The sequence below is a fragment of the Nilaparvata lugens genome, chromosome 5 (assembly GCF_014356525.2).
Source record: "Nilaparvata lugens isolate BPH chromosome 5, ASM1435652v1, whole genome shotgun sequence".
Lineage (NCBI taxonomy): Eukaryota > Metazoa > Arthropoda > Insecta > Hemiptera > Delphacidae > Nilaparvata > Nilaparvata lugens.
This window is the reverse complement of record NC_052508.1, coordinates 48149825-48177629: the sequence shown is the minus strand read 5'-3', so window position 1 is coordinate 48177629 and position 27805 is coordinate 48149825. Positions and strand designations below refer to the sequence as shown.

The window sequence follows — 27805 nt, the reverse complement described above, 5'->3', positions numbered from 1 at the left end:
TAGATGCTTAGATGAGTTTTACCTTGTCTGACGCAACGACATAATCACAAAGCGCCAGAGTGGTAGCTGCTATGCCAATGGCGGGGCCATTTACAACAGCAATTAGAATCTTTGAATGGTTTACAAACGATGCGACAAATTTCCTAAAAACATTACAGTTTTATTTGAATAAATTCTTAGAAATAATATTATGGATGAAATACATTACAATAATAAATTACTGTAATAAAAATAAGGAGGTACCGTATTTATTAGTTTCAAACTGATTGCTTTCTATTTTAAATCGATTAAAAAAGTCTAAAATAGAAGTATTTATTTAAAAGTTAATTGGAACTAATGAATGATTGTAGCCTGCTACTTGTTGAATACAATTACAATTTTCCCACAGCAAATGAATAGTTCGAGGAAAGGAATTCTACATAAGTTAGCACAGCATTTGTTTTAGATTCAGTTTAATAACTTTTTATTCTGCTACCTCAAATTCAGACTTCAACCCAGGACGCGGGATCCCAGAAAAGATGCAACTTTTCTTGAGGTTGGTCATTTGATTTGATTATAATTATGATATTCTGATTCCATACTAGTGATACACAAGTACACAACTGAATTGAATAAATTGTTTCCATTTTTAAAGAAAATAAAAATCTAGTTTATTCAAGCACAGAAAAGTATTGACAATGGGGAACTTCAACTCACATACAAATAGTAAAAATTGAAAATATTATCAAAATAAACTTTCATATCTAAACTTTTGATTCCTATCATGTCTTTTTCTGTTCTGTTTGGTTATTTACAATTAATTTTCAATATAAGGGATATGTAATACTTTCCTGAATTACCCATTATTTGTCAGTATTATTATTTTCCATTTAATGTTCTTATTAATATTATTTTGAAAATACCAAAAAGTTTATAGTTACTCAAGGATTGAAGCAGCCTCCTGACTCTGTTTCTCGAAATCAAATCCATCGACCATATATCCTTTAATATCGTTGCCACTGCTGTAGAAATCTCCAGACCCCGTTATAACGGTTGCTACAACTGATTCATTGTCTGACGTAGAATTCAAGGCTTTAGTTATGCCCTCATACATCTGAAAATATTGAAAAAGTAATTTATTGATAAATTGATATCAATCTATCCGTTGAAATGGCATAATTGGGATGCATAACTCACTAAAAATATGAACATAATTCAATATAAATTTAAAACACAATGAAGCAGATTAGTAATGTATTAAATGTAAAAAAAAAAATATCTTGAGCTCAAGATGAAATCTATTTATATAAAAGCGAAATGGCACTGATTCATTCATAATCATCAGAGCTAAAAATATACAGGACCAATATACGTTCAAATTTAGCAGGTTTGTTCAGTTGGTCATCTAGAAGCACACTAAGAACGGATTTGGAAAAAATTCCAAAAATACGCCCAAAATCTGCATTTTTCCAGCGTTTTTTTTAAAAACTAATTGGCAAATTAGTCCCCTCCCGTGTGGGGACTTGCCAGTTACCTCCATCGGGCGCGTCCCCGTTGGAATCGGGGAATGCTCACCGGCCCTGCAGCCAGCAGCGTCGGGGGGTAGTGGTGAAATAAAATAGCCACCGTGAAAGAAAAACTGGACTGGTCCTCCAGGTTGGGGGTTGGGGTAGGGCTAACAATCCTACCCCGTAAAAAGAACTACGTTACGAAAACCACTAAATGTGCCTCGGAACAGGACAGGAATTACAGGATTGATTTGGAAACAGACAATGACTTGATTAGGAAACGGATGGAAAAACGAAAGAGGAGAAGAAGAGATATGTTGATTGCTTCTTGGAATGTCACAAGTTTAAATAGAGCCGGTAGCACAATGAGACTGAGACAAGAACTAGAAAAGTATAGAATCGGAATTGTAGCTCTACAGGAAATAAGATGGAAAGGGAATGGAATAATGGACCTAGGTAATCATACAATATTCTACAGTGGACACGACCATAACACATTTGGAACAGGATTTCTTGTACACAAGAATTTTAAGGACAAAGTTATAGGATTCAAAGCAATAAATGAAAGGATTTGTTTGCTGAGAATAAAAGAAAAATTCTTTAATATAAGTTTGATATGTGTTCATGCACCCACCAATGAAGCAGATGGAAATAATAAAGATCAATTCTATGAGAAACTGGAAAATGTCTATAAAGATACCCCTGAGTATGATGTTAAAATAATCCTTGGTGACTTCAATGCTAAACTTGGACGAGAACAGTGTTACAGGCCAACTATTGGACCCTACAGCCTACACAATGAAAGCAATGAGAATGGCCTGAGAATGATTGATTTTGCAGGAGGAAACAACATGACCATTAGTAGTACCTTTTTTAAACACAAGGACGTTCACAAAATGACGTGGTTATCCCCAGATGGACGGACAAAAAATCAAATTGATCATGTTATGATTGACAGACGTCACGGCTCAGATATCCTTGATGTGAGAAGTCTTCGTGGAGCTGATTGTGACACAGATCACTTCATGATAAGATTGAAATACAGGCAAAGAATAAATAACACTGGGTTCTCCAAAGGCAAGAAACAACTAAAGTTCGACTGTGAAAAGCTACTCAAAAACCAAAGTCTGAAAGAAGCCTACCAACAAAGATTACAAGATAAGCTAGAAGAATACCAGCATGCGGGGGACACAACAGCAGAACAGAAATGGAAAAATCTGAGACATAGTATTGTGATGAGTGCTCAGGAGACAATCGGATACAAGAGAAAGGAAGTCAGAAATACATGGATAGATGAAGAATGCATACAAGCCCTTGAAGAGAGAAATAAGGCAAGAATAAGTATGTTGAATAGGAGAACAAGGGCAACAATGAACCTGTTCCAAGAGAAGAGATCGTCTGCCAGACAAGTCTGCCGTAGAAAGAAAAGAGATTTTGAAAAGAGGAAGCTGGAAGAAATCATGGCATATGCTGAAACAAAGGATGCAAGAAAGATGTACCTGAGGATACGTGAAGGAAAAGCTGGTTTCCAACCACGAACAAATTTCTGCACAGATAAGGAAGGCAACCTCATTGGTGGCGAAGAAGAAGTCATTGAACGATGGAAAGAATATTTCAGTGATTTACTTGGAGAGATTGCAGAAGAGGATGGTGGAATGGAAGGAATCACCCGTATAGGTCCAGAACCATTCAGCCACGACCCCCAACTACATGAAATGGAAGAAGCCATTGGTTCGATGAAGAACAACAAAGCGCCTGGAGAAGATGCAATCACGGCAGAAATGATCAAAACTGGTGGCCCTGCGCTCCTCAGCGCATTACATAGTTTGATAGTGCAAATCTGGAGAGAAGAAGAAATGCCTGAAGACTGGCACACGGCGTTAATATGTCCTATCCACAAAAAAGGAAGCAAAATCGACTGCACAAACTACAGAGGAATAGCCTTGTTAAGTGTTGCTTATAAGATATTGACCAAAATAATTGCCAAGAGATTGATACCATATATGGATGAGATAATAGGAGACTATCAATGTGGATTTAGGCCGAACAGATCATGTACAGATCATATATTCACAATACGCACAATTTTAGAGAAATGCTATGAGTACAATATAAGTCTACATCAACTTTACATAGACTATAAACAAGCATTTGATAGCATAAAAATAGATAGTCTCATTAAAGCTATGATAGAATTTGGTATACCTTGTAAGCTGGTGAGATTGGTCAGAATGACACTCAAAGAGACTAAATATAAAATAAAGGTGCAAGGGAGACTATCTAGCAGTTTCATGGCAAGCAAAGGTCTGAGACAAGGAGATGTTTTATCAGCAATGCTGTTCAACATAAGTTTGGAGAAAGTAATGCGAAACTTGACTGTCAATCCAAATGGAACAATCATGGATAGAACATTGCAATATATGGCATATGCGGATGATGTGGTTTTGATTGCTAGGAACAAAAGAGCTCTGGAAGAAGGTTTCAACCAACTGGAAATTGGCTCTCAGAATACAGGACTCACCATAAATGCAAACAAGACAAAATACATGTTCAACAGCAGGATAGATGGTCAAGAAAACGAAAGGCAACTAGTGATGGGCAATAGTATCTTTGAAAGAGTTGACGAATTCAAGTACTTAGGTGCTATGATAACACATAGAAATGAAGTGCAGGTAGATATCAAAGCAAAGCTGTCAGCAGGTAATCGATGCTATTATGCCATGAAACATTTTTTGAATTCCCGGCTCATCACTAGGAAAGTGAAAATACAAGTATATATCACCGTTATTAGACCAGTAGTGCTTTATGGTGCAGAAACTTGGGTCCTAACTCAAAAGACGAAGCGCTACTTAATGTCTGGGAAAGAAAAATCCTCCGGAAAATATATGGACCTATCTTCAGTAATGGAGAATGGAGGATACGTACTAATCAGGAGTTACGAGAGCTTTTCGGAAACCCAGACATTGTGAGTGAGATAAAAGTTAGGCGTCTTAGCTGGCTGGGACACCTTGAACGAATGAGTGACTCCAGGAGTGCGAAAAAAGTCCACAGAATGAATCCAGGTGGAAGAAGATTAAAGGGAAGACCGAGAATGCGCTGGATTGATGACGTAGAGAATGACCTGAAAGAAATGGGTATCAGAGGTTGGAGGAGAAAGGTGCAAGACCGAGACGAATGGAGAGGCATATTGCGGAAGGCCAAGACCCTCAATGGGTTGTAGAGCCACGGAGTAAGTAAGTAAGTAATTGGCAAAAAAATGATAAAACTTGGTACATAGGCCAGGTGAGATATAAAAATGTTGTAATGGAAGTTAAGTTCCGCCCAAGATCGGCGGTTTTTGAGCATTTTCCTGCTTTTTCTTCTCAAGAACTAATTGACAGATCATGTTAAAATTTTGTACAGAAGTTCAGCAAGGGTCTAGAAATTCATTCTTGAGAGTACTCAGAATTACGCCAAATATAAGCCCAAGATAGGCGGTTTTACTGAGTTTTCCCAGTGTTTTTTCACATTCTGCAATAACTAATTGATAGAAAATGTTCAAATTTAGTACACAGGTTCAGCTGATGTATAAAAGAGTTGTATTGGGAGGGTCTGGAATAACACCCAAGCTCGCGGTTTTTGAGCGTTTTCTATGCGTTCTCAGGAACTGACAAATCATGTTCAGATTTAGTACAGAAATTCAGCGTTTTGTGCGTTTTCTGACATTTATCAAGAATCAATTGATAAAAAATGTTCAAACTTGGTACAGAGGTTCAGATAGGGGCTAGAAATTTTGTCTTGAGAGGACTTCAAAATTACGCCCAATAAGGTTTCCCAGCAGTTTTGTAGAGGGTTTTGTTTCTCAAGTTTATATTGAGTTTTCAATGCATTTCGCTAGCAAATTCATACTTGAGAGGGTTAGATATGGATTATTGTTCAGTTCTCCATATCTTTCCTGTTTCAAATTTCAAAGAACTATTAGACTGAAATACAATAATTCTTATTATATTCCAAAAAGTCTCTTATCGAGAAATAACTGAATATTTATTAATTCTGGAAAAATAAAGATTTTTGCAACCCTGCACTACATAATTCAAAGAAAACTGGTGATTTAATCGAGCCTGAAAGTCTCTTTTGACTTTTTACGGAAGGAAGTAAGCTCAAATGAAAAATGCTGATCCTATATATCCGGGGGTCCAGGGGGCGGAGCTCCATGGCCAGACGGATAAGGCGAGCAAAGCGAGCCTGCCGGCTTGTAGAATATACGTTTTTTTTTAGAAATATTGAAGAAACAGAGTAATTACATGCTAATTATCATGGGATAATAATTACTAATTAGAGAAAATTAAATTGTTATTCTTCACCTCTTTAAGGTAAGGTAATATTATACTATACTATAAGTAATAGGCTATTCTATGATGTAATAGGCCTATGCTATCTTACCTTACGATAACGTAATCCATACTATATTAGGCTCATTTAAGCCTATACTTATAGGCTCGAATGAAATTAAACGTGTGTCCGCCGATAAAAGCATAGTTTGTCATGCCGTTCCAATATGGTACACAAGTTTTCTTTATTGAGAAAAATAATATTGTGGTGTGTCCGCCGATAAAAGCATAGTTTATTATGCCGTTCCAATATGGTACATAAGTTTTCTTTATTGAAAAAAATAATATTGTGTAGTCCCTAACTGAAAACTCAAGTTAGCCTACAGTACTTACTTTTAGTGATATGGCATTCTTTGATCTAGGAGAGTCCAAAACTATCTTATGTATTTTATTCGTGATGCTGATCCTCAAAGCTTCCATATTGTTTTTGCGGAGTAGTCTAATCGAGTTATGAACTGTAAAGAAATAAATTACAGTATTATATTTTTTATGAATAAAGACGTGACTTCGGTTTCTATACATAACTAGGAAAGCTTCTTTAAACAATGCATTTATTTTGATTGCAACTCAAGATGAAGACGATATCAAAGCAGTTTCTATTAAATTGATTAAGCCAATGATCTAGTCTATTACAAGCTCAAGATCAGACATTAGTCTTGTGTGCTCCAAGTTTTTTGGTACAATTAATAATTTTATTCTCGTAAATAGCTTATTAGGCTTATGTGATTGTATGTATGAATTTGTACAATAAATAAAATTTAATTGGAATTTGACAAACAAAAAACAATAATTGACAACTACTTATTACCTACCATAAACGTTTAGTTTATTCTAAAAACTTAGATGATGCAATGATGTTGAATTAGGCTATTTGAAACCACACAAGGTTGAAGTTAGAGACTGTATAAATGATTGCCGAAACTTGATAGAATGATAAATAGCTCAGAAAACTTGACGGATAAACTTTTATACCGATAAATGATTTTTAAATTATTCAAAAAAAGTTTGATGACTTGAAAAACTTACTGATACAAAACACTTTCTGAAAATCTAAGCTCTCAAAATAGAATTAGACACTCTCACGCTTAGGTCCACTGATGTTTCAACTTTTCAAATCAGCGTTTTGCTTATCAATAACAATCACTCAATAATGTATGTAGTCTACTAAATTGATGATCTAACAGGAATTCTGCTGGTACTCAAGTGTTTGAATTCTAGTGTTAAGATTCTAAAATACTATCTGCAATGATAAGCTACCTATTTCACTACTAGGATATCTTGCAAACAGATAGATATCAATCTAATTGATATTTTGAATTTAAAGATAAATCACGTACGTATTGAAAGTATAAAAATAGTACGTGAGTGTTCTTTATGTTTTCTATCATTGAGTAAAAAATAGTATATTGAAGTAAAAGTAGCCTTTATTATTGTCCTGATAAGGTGTGGTACCTAACCAAATGTCAAAAATAAAACTTGAATAATAATGTATAAATTTAAAAATAATTTATTAAATCTACTTACCAAGATAATTCAGTCAGGAGATCAGCACCAAAGATGCATTACCAAGTCAATAAAATAGTCAAAGTTATCTTTAAAATTAAGTAGAACAAGATTAATTTGCAGTTTTATTCTAATAGCTTACATTACGTTATTTCACTTACGTATTTATTGATAATAGAAAAAGTAACAACTGTTTAGAGCTATGAAAATATAATCAAGAAAGTACAGTCTTTGAAAAATTGGTCTAAAAAACTGGAAGTCATTGTCAAAAAATTAGAATACAATGTAAATGTAAATAATACTGAACAAAAATGATGAGTGATAAGCAGTGGAAAGAAAAGTGAGGTTATAAAGCGTTTTTAGATAATGCAGGGTTGCCACAAGAAACTTTCAAAAACTAACAGTTTCCATGTTGGCAAACATTCTTTGAAAAGCTAGCGCGGCAAATTTAATTTACACGTCAACTTGTAAAATCCTGTTGAAAGAGCAGCTATATTATACTGTAGCAGCAGCACAATGACTGTATGATACTGTATTTTAGAAAAGATAGATAATTATAATATAAGAGACGGTTCAAAATACTTTCTTCCGACTACTTTTGAAATAATTGGATTAATGGTTCCACCATAGATAAAGGATAAGCATAAGCATTTATTGCTTGTCTCTGGTTCCACTTAGTTCTGAGCAACTTTCTCGCTTCCACCACCCATGAATCTTTTGAAACAACACATTTTCTGGCATATCCTATATATGACGATAGAAAGGATTCTCCCCGTTATTGTATATATAAATTTTTCTGTTTTTTCACGAATAGTAATTATTGCCTTGCATTCTCGATTGTAGAATAGCTTGTATGTGCATTTATTTTAGGTAGGTAAATTAAATACACTAAATTTTAATGTCTGGAACTCGAGTAGTCAAAATAGCTGGTACTCTCCTGATTGGGGAATATTCCTGGGAATATTATATTACTAGCCGTCAGGCTCGCTTCGCTCGCCATATCCGTTAAGCCAGACGTTTAGTCTGGACCCCGACTGGATCGTCCTAACATATGATAAAAATATGACATAACATTTCAAATTTGGTAGGTGTGTTCAGTTGGCCCTTTAGAGGCGCAATAAGAGCGGATTTGGAAAAATTTCCAAACATACGCCCAAAATCTGCGTTTTCTCAGCTTTATCGAGAACAAAAAAATCTGGTGTGATGCACTCACACAACTTTCCTTGCCGTTATGATCAAGTGACGCTAGTGTTCCCGCGCATCTCAAGTCTACTTTTCTTAGATCTGAGTCAGCTGGTGACAGGACAATAGCGCTGCAGACACACAAAGTCTGCTATCTGTTCATAGTGAATGATTTAATAGAATCAACAGTTTGCAATTGAATAATCTTATTTTCTCGAATTTCGAGCTTATTTTCAATTTTAGGTGAAAATGTTACTGAACATTAATAATTGTAGAAATTTCTATGCTTAATATTTTCCACTTGAAAATTTTTGTTTAAATTGTATATGAAGCCTGATAATTGGGAATCTAAAATCAAACTTTGCATAGATGGTGCAGTGCTCCTGAAATTTTTACAGATATGAGACTTGTGGCAGTTGATAGAGCTTATCAATGACTTTTTTAGGTATGAATTTGATCAAAATCGTTGGAGCCGTTTTCGAGAAAATCGCGAAAAACCCTGATTTTGACAACATTTTCGCCATTTTAGCCGCCATCTTGAATTGCATTCGATCGAAAATGTTCGTGTCGGATCCTTATAGTGTAAGGACTTAAGTTCCAAATTTCAAGTCATTCCGTTAATTGGGAGATGAGATATCGTGTACAGAGACGCACATACACTCATACACACACACACACACACACACACACACACACACACACACACACACACATACAGACCAATACCCAAAAACCACTTTTTTGGACTCAGGGGACCTTGAAACGTATAGAAGTTTAGAAATTGGGGTACCTTAATTTTTTTCGGAAAGCAATACTTTCCTTACCTATCTATGGTAATAGGGCAAGGAAAGTAAAAACAGAAAATGTTTTTCTCAGCTGGGATGCAATAATGTTGTGTTAGGAGGAATTTGAAATAACGCCAAAGATACGCCCAAAATTAGCGTTTTCTCAGCTTTTCTGCGTTACCTCACCTTTTTCAATAATTGATAGAAATATATTAAAAAAATTCAGTACACAGGTTTAGCTGAGGTGGGAGAATTTTGTTCGCCAAAGATACGCCGATATAGTAACAGGTGTTTTTCGAGATCAAATTAACATAATACCTACGTTCAAATTTAGTACACAGGTTCAGCTGATGTATAAAAGAGTTGTATTGGGAGGGTCTGGAATAACACCCAAGCTCGCGGTTTTTGAGCGTTTTCTATGCGTTCTCAGGAACTGACAAATCATGTTCAGATTTAGTACAGAAATTCAGCGTTTTGTGCGTTTTCTGACATTTATCAAGAATCAATTGATAAAAAATGTTCAAACTTGGTACAGAGGTTCAGATAGGGGCTAGAAATTTGTCTTGAGAGGACTTCAAAATTACGCCCAATAAGGTTTCCAGCAGTTTTGTAGAGGGTTTTGTTTCTCAAGTTTATATTGAGTTTCAATGCATTTCGCTAGCAAATTCATACTTGAGAGGGTTAGATATGGATTATTGTTCAGTTCTCCATATCTTTCCTGTTTCAATAATTTCAAAAACTATTAGACTGAAATACAATAATTCTTATTATATTCCAAAAAGTCTCTTATCGAGAAATAACTGAATATTTATTAATTCTGAAATAAAGATTTTTGCAACCCTGCACTACATAATTCAAAGAAAACTGGTGATTGAATCGTGCCTGAAAGTCTTTTGACTTTTACGGAAGGAAGTAAGCTCAAATGAAAAATGCTGATCCTATATATCCGGGGGTCCAGGGGGCGGAGCTCCATGGCCAGACGGATAAGGCGAGCAAAGCGAGCCTGCTGGCTAGTAGAATATACGTTTTTTTTAGAAATATTGAAGAAACAGAGTAATTACATGCTAATTATCATTGGATAATAATTACTAATTAGAGAAAATTAAATTGTTATTCTTCACCTCTTTAAGGTAAGGTAATATTATACTATACTATAAGTAATAGGCTATTCTATGATGTAATAGGCCTATGCTATCTTACCTTACGATAACGTAATCCATACTATATTAGGCTCATTTAAGCCTATACTTATAGGCTCGAATGAAATTAAACGTGTGTCCGCCGATAAAAGCATAGTTTGTCATGCCGTTCCAATATGGTACACAAGTTTTCTTTATTGAGAAAAATAATATTGTGGTGTGTCCGCCGATAAAAGCATAGTTTATTATGCCGTTCCAATATGGTACATAAGTTTTCTTTATTGAAAAAAATAATATTGTGTAGTCCCTAACTGAAAACTCAAGTTAGCCTACAGTACTTACTTTTAGTGATATGGCATTCTTTGATCTAGGAGAGTCCAAAACTATCTTATGTATTTTATTCGTGATGCTGATCCTCAAAGCTTCCATATTGTTTTTGCGGAGTAGTCTAATCGAGTTATGAACTGTAAAGAAATAAATTACAGTATTATATTTTTTATGAATAAAGACGTGACTTCGGTTTCTATACATAACTAGGAAAGCTTCTTTAAACAATGCATTTATTTTGATTGCAACTCAAGATGAAGACGATATCAAAGCAGTTTCTATTAAATTGATTAAGCCAATGATCTAGTCTATTACAAGCTCAAGATCAGACATTAGTCTTGTGTGCTCCAAGTTTTTTGGTACAATTAATAATTTTATTCTCGTAAATAGCTTATTAGGCTTATGTGATTGTATGTATGAATTCGTACAATAAATAAAATTAATTGGAATTTGACAAACAAAAAACAATAATTGACAACTACTTATTACCTACCATAAACGTTTAGTTTATTCTAAAAACTTAGATGATGCAATGATGTTGAATTAGGCTATTTGAAACCACACAAGGTTGAAGTTAGAGACTGTATAAATGATTGCCGAAACTTGATAGAATGATAAATCTCAGAAAACTTGACGGATAAACTTTTATACCGATATATGATTTTTAAATTATTCAAAAAAAGTTTGATGACTTGAAAAACTTACTGATACAAAACACTTTCTGAAATCTAAGCTCTCAAAATAGAATTAGACACTCTCACGCTTAGGTCCACTGATGTTTCAACTTTTCAAATCAGCGTTTTGCTTATCAATAACAATCACTCAATAATGTATGTAGTCTACTAAATTGATGATCTAACAGGAATTCTGCTGGTACTCAAGTGTTTGAATTCTAGTGTTAAGATTCTAAAATACTATCTGCAATGATAAGCTACCTATTTCACTACTAGGATATCTTGCAAACAGATAGATATCAATCTAATTGATATTTTGAATTTAAAGATAAATCACGTACGTATTGAAAGTATAAAAATAGTACGTGAGTGTTCTGTATGTTTTCTATCATGGAGTAATAAATAGTATATTGAAGTAAAAGTAGCCTTTATTATTGTCCTGATAAGGTGTGGTACCTAACCAAATGTCAAAAATAAAACTTGAATAATAATGTATAAATTTAAAAATAATGTATTAAATCTACTTACCAAGATAATTCAGTCAGGAGCTCAGCACCAAAGCTACATTACCAAGTCAATAAAATAGTCAAAGTTATCTTTAAAATTAAGTAGAACAAGATTAATTTGCAGTTTTATTCTAATAGCTTACATTACGTTATTTCACTTACGTATTTATTGATAATAGAAAAAGTAACAACTGTTTAGAGCTATGAAAATATAATCAAGAAAGTACAGTCTTTGAAAAATTGGTCTAAAAAACTGGAAGTCATTGTCAAAAAATTAGAATACAATGTAAATGTAAATAATACTGAACAAAAATGATGAGTGATAAGCAGTGGAAAGAAAAGTGAGGTTATAAAGCGTTTTTAGATAATGCAGGGTTGCCACAAGAAACTTTCAAAAACTAACAGTTTCCATGTTGGCAAACATTCTTTGAAAAGCTAGCGCGGCAAATTTAATTTACACGTCAACTTGTAAAATCCTGTTGAAAGAGCAGCTATATTATACTGTAGCAGCAGCACAATGACTGTATGATACTGTATTTTAGAAAAGATAGATAATTATAATATAAGAGACGGTTCAAAATACTTTCTTCCGACTACTTTTGAAATAATTGGATTAATGGTTCCACCATAGATAAAGGATAAGCATAAGCATTTATTGCTTGTCTCTGGTTCCACTTAGTTCTGAGCACCTTTCTCGCTTCCACCACCCATGAATCTTTTGAAACAACACATTTTCTGGCATGTCCTATATTATGACGATAGAAAGGATTCTCCCCGTTATTGTATATATAAATTTTTTCTGTTTTTCACGAATAGTAATTATTGCCTTGCATTCTCGATTGTAGAATAGCTTGTATGTGCATTATTTTAGGTAGGTAAATTAAATACACTAAATTTTAATGTCTGGAACTCGAGTAGTCAAAATAGCTGGTACTCTCCTGATTGGGGAATATTCCTGGGAATATTATATTACTAGCCGTCAGGCTCGCTTCGCTCGCCATATCCGTTAAGCCAGACGTTTAGTCTGGACCCCGACTGGATCGTCCTAACATATGATAAAAATATGACATAACATTTCAAATTTGGTAGGTGTGTTCAGTTGGCCCTTTAGAGGCGCAATAAGAGCGGATTTGGAAAAATTTCCAAACATACGCCCAAAATCTGTGTTTTTTAGCGTTTTCTCAGCTTTATCGAGAACAAAAAAATAATCTGGTGTGGTGCACTCACACAACTTTCCTTACCGTTATGAAAATTGATCAACTGACGCTAGTGTTCCCGCGCATCTCAAGTCTACTTTTCTAAGATCTGAGCCAGCTGGTGACAGGACAATAGCGCTGCAGACACACAAAGTCTGCTATCTCTTCATAGTGAATGATTTAATAGAATCAACAGTTGCCAACAGTTTGCAATTGAATAATCTTATTTTCTCGAATTTCGAGCTTATTTTCAATTTTAGGTGAAAATGTTACTGAACATTAATAATTGTAGAAATTTCTATGCTTAATATTTTCCACTTCAAAATTTTTGTTTAAATTGTACATGAAGCCTGATAATTGGGAATCTAAAATCAAACTTTGCATAGATGATGCAGTGCTCCTGAAATTTTTACAGATATTAGACTTGTGGCAGTTGATAGAGCTTATCAATGAATTTTTTAGGTATGAATTTGATCAAAATCGTTGGAGCCGTTTTCGAGAAAATCGCGAAAAACCCTGTTTTTGACGCCATTTTAGCCGCCATCTTGAATTGCATTCGATCGAAAATGTTCGTGTCGGATCCTTATAGTGTAAGGACCTTAAGTTCCAAATTTCAAGTCATTCCGTTATTTTGGGAGATGAGATATCTTGTACACAGACGCACATACACTCATACACACACACACACACACACACACACACACACATACAGACCAATACCCAAAAACCACTTTTTTGGACTCCGGGGACCTTGAAACGTATAGAAATTTAGAAATTGGGGTACCTTAATTTTTTTCGGAAAGCAATACTTTCCTTACCTATCTATGGTAATAGGGCAAGGAAAGTAAAAACAGAAAATGTTCAAATTTACTAAAGAAACTCAGCTGGGATGCAATAATGTTGTGTTAGGAGGAATCTGAAATAACGCCAAAGATACGCCCAAAATTAGCGTTTTCTCAGCTTTTCTGCGTTTCCTCACCTTTTTCAATAATTGATAGAAATATATTAAAAAAATCAGTACACAGGTTTAGCTGAGGTGGGAGAATTTTGTTCGCCAAAGATACGCCGATATAGTAACAGGTGTTTTTCGAGATCAAATTAACATAATACGTTCAAATTCGGTACAGAGGTTCCGCTGAGGTCTACATGCAGGCGAGCGAATCGAGCCCGCTGATCTCATTTTTGGACAATCCAGTCGGGGGTCCAGAATTCGGTACAGAGGTTCCGCTGAGGTCTACATGCAGGCGAGCGAAGCGAGCCCGCTGATCTCATTTTTGGACGATCCAGTCGGAGGTCCAGGGGGCGGAGCCCCCTGGCTAGACGGATATGGCGAGTGAAGCGAGCCTGACGGCTAGTGTTCTTATAAAATTGGTTCAAAATAGATGGACAGAAAGGAATTTGTTTGGTATAATAAATAAACATAAAACTTACAGCATTAATTTATGCATTTGAACTGAAATCATTTATTTTCTTTGATACCTAAATATATTAAAAAAATCAGTACACAGGTTTAGCTGAGGTGGGAGAATTTTGTTCGCCAAAGATACGCCCAAAATTAGCGTTTTCTCAGCTTTTCTGCGTTACCTCACCTTTTTCAATAATTGATAGAAATATATTAAAAAAATCAGTACACAGGTTTAGCTGAGGTGGGAGAATTTTGTTCGCCAAAGATACGCCCAAAATTAGCGTTTTCTCAGCTTTTCTGCGTTACCTCACCTTTTTCAATAATTGATAGAAATATATTAAAAAAATCAGTACACAGGTTTAGCTGAGGTGGGAGAATTTTGTTCGCCAAAGATACGCCCAAAATTAGCGTTTTCTCAGCTTTTCTGCGTTACCTCACCTTTTTCAATAATTGATAGAAATATATTAAAAAAATCAGTACACAGGTTTAGCTGAGGTGGGAGAATTTTGTTCGCCAAAGATACGCCCAAAATTAGCGTTTTCTCAGCTTTTCTGCGTTACCTCACCTTTTTCAATAATTGATAGAAATATATTAAAAAAATCAGTACACAGGTTTAGCTGAGGTGGGAGAATTTTGTTCGCCAAAGATACGCCCAAAATTAGCGTTTTCTCAGCTTTTCTGCGTTACCTCACCTTTTTCAATAATTGATAGAAATATATTAAAAAAATCAGTACACAGGTTTAGCTGAGGTGGGAGAATTTTGTTCGCCAAAGATACGCCCAAAATTAGCGTTTTCTCAGCTTTTCTGCGTTACCTCACCTTTTTCAATAATTGATAGAAATATATTAAAAAAATCAGTACACAGGTTTAGCTGAGGTGGGAGAATTTTGTTCGCCAAAGATACGCCCAAAATTAGCGTTTTCTCAGCTTTTCTGCGTTACCTCACCTTTTTCAATAATTGATAGAAATATATTAAAAAAATCAGTACACAGGTTTAGCTGAGGTGGGAGAATTTTGTTCGCCAAAGATACGCCGATATAGTAACAGGTGTTTTTCGAGATCAAATTAACATAATACGTTCAAATTCGGTACAGAGGTTCCGCTGAGGTCTACATGCAGGCGAGCGAAGCGAGCCTGACGGCTAGTGTTCTTATAAAATTGGTTCAAAATAGATGGACAGAAAGGAATTTGTTTGGTATAATAAATAAACATAAAACTTACAGCATTAATTTATGCATTTGAACTGAAATCATTTATTTTCTTTGATACCTAAATAAATTTAACAATACTTACATATTATTGCACTTGCAAATTTCGAAATTGAAAAGCATAAAATTTTCTATCTGTAATAAAGCTTAAATAATAATATTTACTACTAATATTGAACTTGGACAAGATATTGAGGCAATTTTTATAATAAATTATTGAATTTGGTAGCTTTACAAGTTGACTTTTACCACATTCAATGGAACTTGACGTGAATAAATGAATAATAATTTCAACTGGAATCTAGATAATAATAAGATGAATAATATATTCAATAAATTATTAATACATTTTGATGCTCATTTTTCAAAACTAAAAAATATTACAATTAACTCATGCTGCACTGAACACATTAAAGCACATTATATTTGCAAATACAAGAAATACTTTTACAAATAAAAAAATCATTAAAATACAATTTTATAGCACAGTCACTTGAAATGGTTTACTGAAAACGTTATAAATCAATAATTATCATACTATAGAATATATTCATATCATACTAGGTATAGAATATATTCATAAAATATGTATTTTCATAATCCAACAATAAAACCAGGGTTTTTTATTTCTTCACTAAAGGGCGAAATAAATTAAATAAGTCAATCTCCAGTATTGTAAGTTTGTTACAAAATCATACAAACTATTATGTATAATATGTTATTCCGTGAGATATGAAAAATAATAAATTTTTCAAGTGACTTTTGATGAATAATCTCATTAAGAAAAATATGAGGCATATTTTCATGATTAATGCTCTTGAGAGTTTTTCTTTGTTTGGTTGCTTCTCTGTAAGACAGATACATTTGTACCTGTTCAATTCATAAACGTCCATCACAATCATCAGTGTTCCACCATAACCACAATTAATATAACTTCTCTTGTTAGTGTTTTTTCTCAATATTCATATTTTGATTCAACTTGGATAAATTATGTACTTACTTACTTACTATTAGATACTTCTTTTCTTGAAGTCCATCAAAAACATAGAATTCTGTTAAAAGATCTGAGAAACTATTCGAAATACTACAGATCCCCTCATTTAGCTCATCTCTCCTCTTGATTCTTTCTCCTCTGGAAAGGAATTAATCAGTATTTATGATATCCTGAATGGAGAATTAATATATGCAGTGTATTGTTGAGAAACAAAATCTGGATTCCTCTTTCAAAAATATTTCAATCAATGTCAAGTGTATTAATTAATTACGGTAGAGTACCTAGTTTGCAACCTTTATAACTGAATTTCCACACGGATTTTACATAATAAAATAATATATCGTGCACATTCTATGAGAAACATAAACTTTTGTTAAGGGAAAAATCGTAAACTAAATTGAATATTACGGCCACACTGGCTTCTGGCTGGCATTACTTTCTCAAAAATCTTTCCATGAATAAGGAACAATAATCACAGAGTCCCAAAATATAGTGGATTCTGTTACAGTCAATGAATTTCTACACATTTCGAATTGTGTAGAATAATAATGATTGAAGATATCCCTGTAAGGATAAGGGTGGGGGAGAATATTCAATGTTCATGAAAAAAATTATAAGTGAAATAATAAATTCAATTTACAAAAAGAAATACATAACTAGGAATCAGTGCAATCTATACTACTTGCATTTCTTCTCAACTGTGATAGTAAGATAATAATAATTATAGTAGGTACGGTACCTCAGTGAGTGGAGGAGGAATATTCAATGCTTATTATAAAACTGAGACAGAAAAATTAAATGTTTAGATTAAAATTAAATGAGAGCTTAGTGCAATCTTGTAATGTGTCTGTAATATTTTTACACAGGTTCAACTATAATAATTACTATAATGATGATTCCATTTCCATAGTGATAATTGCCATAATTGCAGTAGCCTAGGTATTCCAGCAAGAAGAAATTTCAGGTGGTGGAGGAATACTAAATACAAATCATATTATTATGTACATTTAAATCAATGTTTTGATTAATAATGCAATGTAAATAATACAAACATTAGTTGGTGGGGTAACTGGGGTACCTTGGAGGGGGGTGTAGAGGAGGAGGGGGATGGTGGGGTGCTACAGGGTGCTGCCTGGAGTAGAGCGATGATAGACTGGCCGAGGCCCAATAGGCGGGGGGTGCCGGCTGGAACAGCGACGTTGCCACACTTCCGGGCGACGTCTGCGCTACAGCAGTGGAGGCGGATGGTGGGGGTAGAAGCGTGTGTTGTAGCCGCGATGATGACGTGTACAGCGCAGCGTTCAGTTCAGCTGACGATTGATGCAGATTTAAGCAGCTGTCAGCTGGAGTTTGGGCCGCTTGGTTCTGGGCTACTAGACTATGGAAGTCGAACTTGTAGGCGTATCTCTTGCCGTGCACTTTGGTCATTATGTTCTTGTCGTAGTAGTACCTGTACATAACAAAGTTTCACATGAATGCATGTACTTCAATACAATTCAGGAATTGAAAAGAGGGAAGGGAATGATATTTTAATTTAAATAGAATATTTTACTTCCATTTAGGTCCTCCATGTATAATGTCATTTCAAGGAGATTCCTGCAAACTATGCATAACCTTTGTTTGGGAGGAGTAAAAATTCCGATGTTTAGAACCAGAACAATTTTCGCCCATAATTTACCACCACAGTGATGATTAGTGCATAGATTTGTACTTTGTCATAGTTTCTCATGAGGTTGTCTTTTTTTGCATCTCTATTTTCATCTATCAGATTACAGAGAATGTTTTTTTATTAAGAATTCTATATTGTAGTGAAATTGATATTATTGCATACATTCATCTTGTATAGGAACATCACAAGAGCTATAGATTATCAGAATAACTAAGGACTAGTCTCGGTCGTTATACCAATATCGAACTATAGTAAAGTTGGAGTGATCTCTATAGTGGAACACCATTGTCAATCTCCAGTTAACTGTGGTTCACTGAAAATTCACAATGGAGTAACAACCGGGACTAGCTATACTCATTGAAATTTAAATTTATCAGAGAAGTGCTTTCACTCAAGCATGTGGTATGTGTTATAAGGGTAGAACATTTTTCTTCAATGGGGTAGTAAAAGGACTTTTTGAGGAAGGGAATGCTCAATTCTGTTTGAGATAAGAAATGCATTTGGCAGTCTCATCTTTTCGTGTTTTTTTTAACTTTGACTACCGTACTTTCGTAAACTAACTACACTGCCCCATATAATTATAGGAGTAGGACTATTTTTATTCATATACGATTTGTACAATTCAGGTGAAAAAAACATTTCACCAAAACTGCTTCAAACCTTGAATTGGAAGAAACAATCTAGAGGTTATGTAGAAATGATAACTTAATTCACACATAATTTGGAGAAAGCCAAACTCCTCGTCCAAATACCATTTATGAGTTTGAAAATCACTTTCCTTTGGTTCGGAACCCACCTAAGGCTGTAGGTCCACTCATCTCTCATTATCATCCGTCTCATCCAGGTTAAAAACCTTATTTTAAAATAAAAACCTTTTATTTAAACCTTCAGTTTAAAATAAAAATAGTATATCTATACATTTCTACCCACCCACGCAGCTCATGCTAGTATCATCCTCAGCAAAAATGAATTTTCAATTTCAATTCAATTAATTTCAACAAAACACACAAACAGTACAAAGATGTGACAATCGGAAAAAACAATAATTAATATTCTAAATATCTAATCAACTATCTGTAAAATACGGCTGGTGGTGAAGAACTACTGGCATAAGTGAAACACTTGTTAACCAGTAGGAGTAGAGACTTAACTGTTTCTAAATCTTAAGCTAATAATTTAAAATGGAATCTTTTCATGCAAACAATGGAAAGTATATGTAAATAAATGCTGTCAATTGTGAATTAATCCTGACAATAATGAATAGTTTTAAAAGCTGAAAAAATGTAGTACTCATAAAATATCAAGATGAAAGTAATAGTTGTGAAGTATTCAGTTTTTAATATTTATTGGAACAAACTTAATAGGTTCACCGATGAGCTCGTTCCGGATGCAGTTTACAATCTTTGGAGCGATGTATACCAGCTGCTTACGAATGACTGTTGAATTAGAATCATAAGTAAGATATCTATGTAAATTGTATCTTGTTCTATGAGTTACATTAATTCATGAATGAATAAATAGATAAAGAGGAAGCGGTAAGAGGTAAGAGGCGTACCTGAGTGCCCGACTGAGTTTGTCGTAGTTCATGTTGGGCTTGGACTTGCGCTCACCCCAGCGCCGCGCCACTTCGTCCGGGTCTGTCAGCTTGAACTCGCCATCGCCGTCCTCCCATTGGATGCAGGCCGCTTTCGACTGCAGCAGCTCCAACAGAAATTGCCACAGTTGGATCTGCCCGCTACCCCCCTGGCCACTGGCACTGGCCCCCGCCGCTACGCGCGAGCTTAGCACCTCGAACGGGTCTGCAAAGTATACACAACATCCATGAAAATATTTGTTAATACCAAAGATAGGTAGTCTAAAAAAGGAATGATAATAAAAAATCGTGCTTTCGAAAGCTCTATTGAAAGAGAAGAATATCAAAAAGTTTTGTTTTCACAGAAGTAGATGGTTTGGTTTCTTATGATTTCATCAGTTTTAGAATATTGAATGGCAGCCATAAAAATTCTATGTACCGTATGCAATTTCGTCATAAAATAGAGAAAGTATAACATAAGAAGATATCCCATGGTATAAGCAGAGAGTATAGAATGTAAAGTGTATATTACCTATACTCTCTGGGTATTTGGGCTTGTTCATGTTCCAAATTTCATTGTTAACTCAAGCCGATAGTCCACTCATACTCCGTGCAAAATTACTTTTGACTTGTGAGGGACATGTGCAGCAGAGAGGACATACAGCGGTATGGATAGAACGGCGGCGATGATGCCGTTCTGAACCGGCCGGCGTTCTCTAATTATTTCTAGAGACTATTCAAGCGCTCATGTATTCAAGCATCAAACTTAGAAGATACCTCTCTGAAAGCATTGAGTCGAGTGAGTCTAATCGACAAATTGGCGACTGTGTTTTTTACCTATGACTCTATCCTTCACTGTAATTGGCTGATCTCCCTCCATTTCTCTGCACCGCATATTCCTCCAAGTCAAAAGTAATTTAGTACGGAGTATAGTTCTTTTTGTGAAGCTATTTGACGCTGGTAGTCCTTCAAACTGTGCAGTTCTTATTAGTCCAATCAAATTGTCATTTTTCAGGAAGCAGCCACTAAAGAATTTTTCTCGACGGTTCTATATGTATTTTGGGGCGCTGAATTCGAATCTGAAATACGCTGGCACGCCAGTGGGCGGCTTCACCCCCAAAACACCCCAAAACCCCTAAAATTTCGGACTTTTTCTAATTTTTTCATTTAATCTCGAAAACTTCAAGTTTTTGGAGAAAAATCACTCTCTACAAAATTTCCAATAAATCGAGTGGTGACTCAATTTATTTAAAAAAAATTTAAATTGAGTGATGGACTCTATCCATCCTTGTAATTGGCTGATCTCCTCCCATTTCTCTGCACCGCATATTCCTCCAAGTCGAAAGTAATTTTGTACGAAGTATAATTCTTTTCGTGAAGCTATTTGACGCTGGTAGTCCCTCAAACTGTGCAGTTCTTATTAACTGCACACATATACACTTCTAAACTATCACACACCAACAACACAGCAGTAATAATAGGCAGCAGTAGTGGCCAGTAATAGGCTTGAGTTAAAAAAATAGAAATTTGAAACAAAAACGACCTATACCATGAGATTGTGTTAAGTGTTAAGGATTTTGTCTTATAGTGATATTATAGTGGAATTTGCAATGAATAAGCTATTATTACTGGATCTTAGATTTATTATGAAACTTATTGTTTACAACGAATTTGTATAGTTTATATACTATGTACAAATCATTCTTAAATACAAATTTAAATGTAACTTCGTAAATATGAGAGTTTTCCCATGGTAATTGTAGTCTAATCTGTTCTAGAAATTTCGCTCGTATACATTACTTGGAAGAATCAAAAATCCTATTGTCAATCCATCCTGCAGACTCATAATTGAAATTGAAATGTACAAATCTTCATAGATGGAAAGATTATTTCTTATCTTTTTAATTGTGTCTTATCCAGTAAAACTAATGCGTTCTTTGATGTTCGGTGAAAGAAGGGTTGAACAATACAGATACACTCTTATCCAAGCAGTTGAAAACACTGACTAGACTGAGCATAATTACATAGTTTCCAAGACCTACGACTGAATAGAACTGTCTTATCTAATCTAACTGCAGCAGTACACTGCTATCTTCAACTGATAAATAAACCCTTATAATATTAATCAATCTACTGCGCTTTCCCTAGAATAGCTACAGCCAAAGCTATAAGGATACTCTTATTAACTCGGTAACAACAACTGATAACATGAAATGCTACTACGTTATTGGTTAGTTTGTAACTGGTTGAGTTCTCTATTACATCAACTCTCATTGGCTGTTTTCATGACAACGCAATCACTAATCTCAGGATAAATTTCTCCTTCTGTCGTCACCATGTCAATTGAATTGCTGCTCTCTTATTGGTTAGCATCATATGAATTGTTAAATTATTCAACTTCTGTTGACAGCTAAAAGATAGATACAAGCTACAAAAGTAAGATATACTCGTACATCGTAGTATAGCCGCCACTGATCACGGTCTGTAAGGATGATTCCATTATCACTGGCTTCTAGTTCCTAAATTTTCCTTTTTCCAACATATATATTCCAATAATACTAGTAGTTCTGTGAACAGTAGACCTCACGCAGTATTCTCATCCACAAGTACCTGATTGAAACTATACTAGACCTTATTGAAATACAACAATAGACTGGCTGCTCCACACATCTGTGTAATCACTTGTCAGCTGATTTATAATGGATAATTCTATAGTCTGATTTTTACTCTGGCGTATGAAGGAGGCTCCTTTTTCCTTTTATATTATCCTTGAAATGCAAAATTTCCAAAAACCTTGTGTATACGTCGACGCGCAATTAAAAAAGGAACATAGGCCTACTGCAGGCCTACCTGTCAAATTTCATGAAAATCTATTACCGCGTTTCGCCGTAAATGCGCAACATATAAACATTTAAACATTCAAACAATTAAACATTTAAACATTCAAATATTAAAGTCAAACCGTCGACTTGAATCTTAGACCTCACTTCGCTCGGTCAACTATAAAACCACATTAAAAAAAGCGGGAGAGACTTTATGATTTTCATATTTCTCTTCAAATTACACAGTTTTCCGCCCCTGCCTCCATAAAAATCAATATTTTCTCTTTTTGGGTTGAAAACTTGCTCTTGTCTTAAAGAAAATTATTGATGATATAATAAAATCCAACCTCGATCTCCAGGGAGGTTTTTTTTTAATTTTAACTAACTGTCCTTGTATGTCTAGTGAGAAATCCGGTCCTGTTCTGATAACGATAATATCATATGATTTTGTCTATTTATGGTTTGAATTGATGATGGTTTGATTTGAAAAGCTATCATATTGTTTCGCTTTGAAATTAATGAATCTGGCAAGCTTGATCGATGAGATATTTTCAAGAATACTTTAACAAAATTGAAGATGATCGGTCAAAGGATTTGAAAATTATTTCTGACGATAATCATTATCATCAACTTTGAACATACAAAGCCAGTTTACAGCATTGTCCAGAGAGTATAGAATGTACTCGTATTATAACAGGCTACTCTCTGGTATTGTCAGTGAAACGATGATTATTAGGTATAATTTATATGCATGATACTCTAATAAAAATAGTTCATTATCTTAATATTCTTTCTTTGTTCTCATAGTATCACTATCGACTGGTTTAATGAAAAAGGTGTAATATTCAAGCTCTGTAGATCGGATTCCATGATTTTGTGATTGGTTTTGCTCAAATAGATGCAAGCTGGCCAAGCACCAAATTTGAATTCTTTCTTGTCCTTTGGATTTTTTCTCAGTTTACGAAATGAGTAACAATTCACATATTCTATCGCAAATGATCTTGAAAAATTTGACAGGATTCGATCAACGAGTATTTTCCTGTTGAGAATTTTCTATTGATTTGATATTAAGTTTAATAGTTTTTCCAGGAAAGAAGGAAAAACCACATTTCTTTTCCAGTCATTCGATTCCGGGTATAGAATATAAGCTTGCACAATCAAGCAAGATCACCATTTGATGTTTAGAATAATTATTTAAACACTAAATTCAAGAATTATTTGGTTCCAGCTAGTTGTATTGGAACAAAATAAGAACAATTTTTTCAGATGTTCCTATCAAAATTTTCATTTATTTTTAAAGTATACTGTAATTTATTTAAATTCCTGTATAGCTCTAATCCTCCAATAACTAATCAATCTAGAGAGAAACTGAGTAAACAAGACAATATTTTTGGCAATAGCTTGCTATATGAGTTCCAATAATATGATTCCAAGATTATCCGATCGCAAGTCAGAATAAAGAATATAAGGCGACTTGGACAATCAAATGTGAGATCGACCGCATGATTCCATGTAACAATACAAATGTACCAAGTAAATTCGCCAGAATAACAAATTCCCAAATATCGTCCAGTATATACTATTGAATAAACTCTTGTCTCAGCTTGAATAAACACTATACTATTCAATTAAATTAATAAAAGTTGAAGATAAGTTACGCTGCATCTGATAATAGCCTAAACCAAATGACGATACAACAGTTTTCAGTTTTAGAATACATCAGCACAACAAAAACAAAACTAAAATTCAAGTACCGAGAATAGAACGCTTTTAAGGAAAGATGCATGATGAAAGATAATCAACAAACTAAGGTATGCATAAAGGTATAATAAAGTGGTTGTGCTCAGAAATTTCGATCTCTAAACACGTTGAGGTTCAATCGTGATCACAATTAGTGGTAGAAATCGATTAGCTTAATTGAATCAATATAAAAGTATAGAGGTCCAGCAATTTCGGCTAGTCACAATAATTATCATACTCTCTTCAAGATATTATCTGGTATTTGCGAAATCAGCCTATAAATTCAATAGAGATAATACTGCCGTGGCTATTCTGGCTGATATCAGACATCTGACAAAATACGGTGAATAATATTATTGTTGAATTCTGAAGATAAAATATCCACTCAATTGACAAGAATGCAGAAACTGAAAATAATAGTATTGGAAGTGATTAAAGTACATTGATAGTATCGCATTTTGTTTAAAGTCAATGTGTTCCGAAAAAAAATATTGAGGAGTAAATTGTTGAAATTTGGTTCCTTTTCGATTATTATTTGAAGACAGTAATTAATATTTTCAACTTGAGTTAAAATTTGAAAAGCAACATCTTTTACAAACATTAACTTTGCTAAACAATATCTTGATTACCACATAATATTTATAACGAATATCTCATTCTGTGGGATATTCTGTGAGTTAGTGGGAAGGATACTTCGAATATTCTTTCCGAAGAATGGACATTGATAGGCCTGTGTCCAAAGCTCCGCCAATTTATGTAGATGCATAACAATATTATCTATTTTATCTTTAGTTATTACAAATTGCTTTTTTTCATATCATATACAGCTCAATAATTATTTTCTTAGTTTATATTTTGTAAATTTATCTATAATTTTGCTGTATTGTAAGCTATTGCATATAAGTGTATAAGCCAGTATATATTGTAATCTACATAAATAAAGTACTCAATCAATCAAATCTTTCATTAAAAACAATTCAGCAAGATCTATTTCATGAAGTCTGGCAATTTCGAGAAGAGATTTTAATCCATTTTGAAGAGACAATAACATCTTTTAGTTAACAGAAATAACTTGGAATAACTCACTTAAAAACTCGTTTCGGAATAATTTGGAAGAAACGTACATTTTTTCTAAAATTGATTCGTGATTGATATTTAGACTTGTGAAATTCTGTGATGATACTGAAGTGCGTGTACATTCCTTATGAAGAGATGTTGTCTGGTTACTCTTCAAAATTCATCGAATTTTCAGCTCCATTGTTCATTATTTCGAACTGATATCCTATTATTTAGCGAGCGTTTTCTGTGTGGTATGTATTTATTTATGCTGTGTGTCCAACGGATCTCGAAAACGGCTCTAACGATTTTGATGAAATTTGCAATGTAGCAGGTTCTTGATTTAAAATTCGATTGCACAGGGTCTCATTCCTGGGAAAACTCGCTGGAGGACTTGAAATGGAGAAATCTATTCTACCAGGAACAGCTTATACAAGACTGCAATTTTCATCATCTGTTGTACCACTAATAAAAGTGAAATGTGATTATTCCAGCTGTATGGCCCGGCAAATAAATTTATTTAAATCAGCTGATCACGTGTAAACCGTGACAATATCCTCAGCTTAGTCCTAGAAGGAGAAGGAGAAGGAGAAGGAGAAGGAGAAGGAGAAGGAGAAGGAGAAGGAGAAGGAGAAGGAGAAGGAGAAGGAGAAGGAGAAGGAGAAGGAGAAGGAGAAGGAGAAGGAGAAGGAGAAGGAGAAGGAGAAGGAGAAGAAGAAGGAGAAGAAGTAGAAGAAGTAGAAAAAGGAGAAGACGGAGAGGGAGAAGAAGAGGAGGAAGAAGAAGTGGGAGAAGGAGAAGAAGAAATTGTATTGATCTTCTTTATCTATTCCTCATTCTGTGTCCATTCGCAATTATTGCGAAAATGAGTATAATGAGGGAATAGGACAAAACTGAACATACTAACTCCTATTCCCTCATTATACTTTATTGTATATTTTTATACAATACATTCTATTTCAATATACTTTATTGTATATTTCGTAATTCTCTATCCATTCGTAAAGGCGAAATTGAATGTAATCAGGGAATAGGACAAAACAAAACATTAGAAGTTGTATTCCCTCATTACATTCATCTTCATTATCTAGTCCTCCATCCTCAATCAATTCGCAATTGAGAAAATGAATGTAAAAAATCTGTATATGACAGTACATACCGGCAATTCTCAAGCAAATAGTAAATTTTAAAGGATAATGTTATGATTTTTCCTTTTAAATTTTCCATTCCTATAACTATTAACTCCCGAGCGGAGCTCGGTCCCCTGATATATTTTAATCTAAATCTGAGAGCGATAATTATTTTCAATGGTTCACCTGCTTTTCCGCTCCCAATATAATTTTACTGATAAATGATTTTGTAAAAATTGAGAAATATATTATCATTCACTAAAATTCACGCCAGCATACATTTTAATCTACAAAAGTAAAGAAATTTCTATAGTAGTTGTTCAAATGATGAAAATTTAACGCAGTCTTTTGGCTAGTTTCTTATTGGTTAATTTATATTACTTTTCATTATTTATATTACTTGTACTTTTCATATTATTGTTCCATTAATATGTTATGAGTACTGTTTGTACTGTTTTGCCTGTTTTAGTCCCCTAAGTATTTTTTATTTTTTAATAAATAATATATAAGGCTAATGCTCACCAAAACTCCACAGATTAATCGAATATAGTGGCAGTAAATAACAATGCAGGCACTACTAAGGGATGAAGGTAAAAAGTACTTTCTCCAAAAGGTACGTTTCTTGCCATAAAGGTGAGAATTTATAGTTAAAGAGGCGACAAATGTATAAAGGACTTGTTTACTATTGCAAGAGTTACCTCGTACCATTGTAAATCATAGCGGTGTGGAACTGTTTGGCAGCAGCCGCGGCAACATTGAAGTGTCTCCGAGCCGAATTCAGCAGCTGATGATGTCTCTCAACTGCCGAAACGCGCCACATCACTTTCAATTGAAACTCTTGGTAGCGCTGTTACTAGTTTTCAAATCCACATTAATTATCACTTACTATTTACACAACATAACGGCTTCACATCAGAAGTCAGTCTCTGCACATTGTTCATTCAACCCATCTTCATTGGTCTGATAGAAATAAATTTTTCTTGATAGTTCTATATTAAGGAAGAGATTGTCAAAAATTCAGGTCTCTTCTGTAATATGA

The 27805-nt window shown here is 34.3% G+C and overlaps 2 protein-coding genes across 4 annotated transcripts in view; both read right to left on the bottom strand.

Annotated features, from left to right (window-relative positions):
* LOC111052224 (enoyl-CoA delta isomerase 2) overlaps positions 1–6903 on the bottom strand; it is a 34791-nt gene extending 27888 nt beyond the window's left edge. The window contains exons 1-4 of the mRNA XM_039428499.1: positions 6884–6903; positions 6191–6312; positions 921–1093; positions 23–143 (exon numbers count right to left, since the gene is read on the bottom strand). Of these exons, the coding sequence (XP_039284433.1) occupies positions 23–143; positions 921–1093; positions 6191–6277 (381 nt within the window). The 5' untranslated portion in view covers positions 6278–6312; positions 6884–6903. The remainder of the gene's footprint in view (positions 1–22; positions 144–920; positions 1094–6190; positions 6313–6883) is intronic.
* An 8900-nt stretch (positions 6904–15803) lies between these two features.
* The window catches only part of LOC111052226 (transcriptional regulator ERG homolog), a 65018-nt gene continuing 53016 nt past the window's right edge, over positions 15804–27805 (bottom strand). For all 3 annotated transcript variants that reach the window (XM_039428485.1, XM_039428487.1, XM_039428486.1), the window contains exons 3-4: positions 20001–20244; positions 15804–18226 (exon numbers count right to left, since the gene is read on the bottom strand). In XM_039428485.1, the coding sequence (XP_039284419.1) occupies positions 17830–18226; positions 20001–20244 (641 nt within the window). In that variant the 3' untranslated portion in view covers positions 15804–17829. The remainder of the gene's footprint in view (positions 18227–20000; positions 20245–27805) is intronic.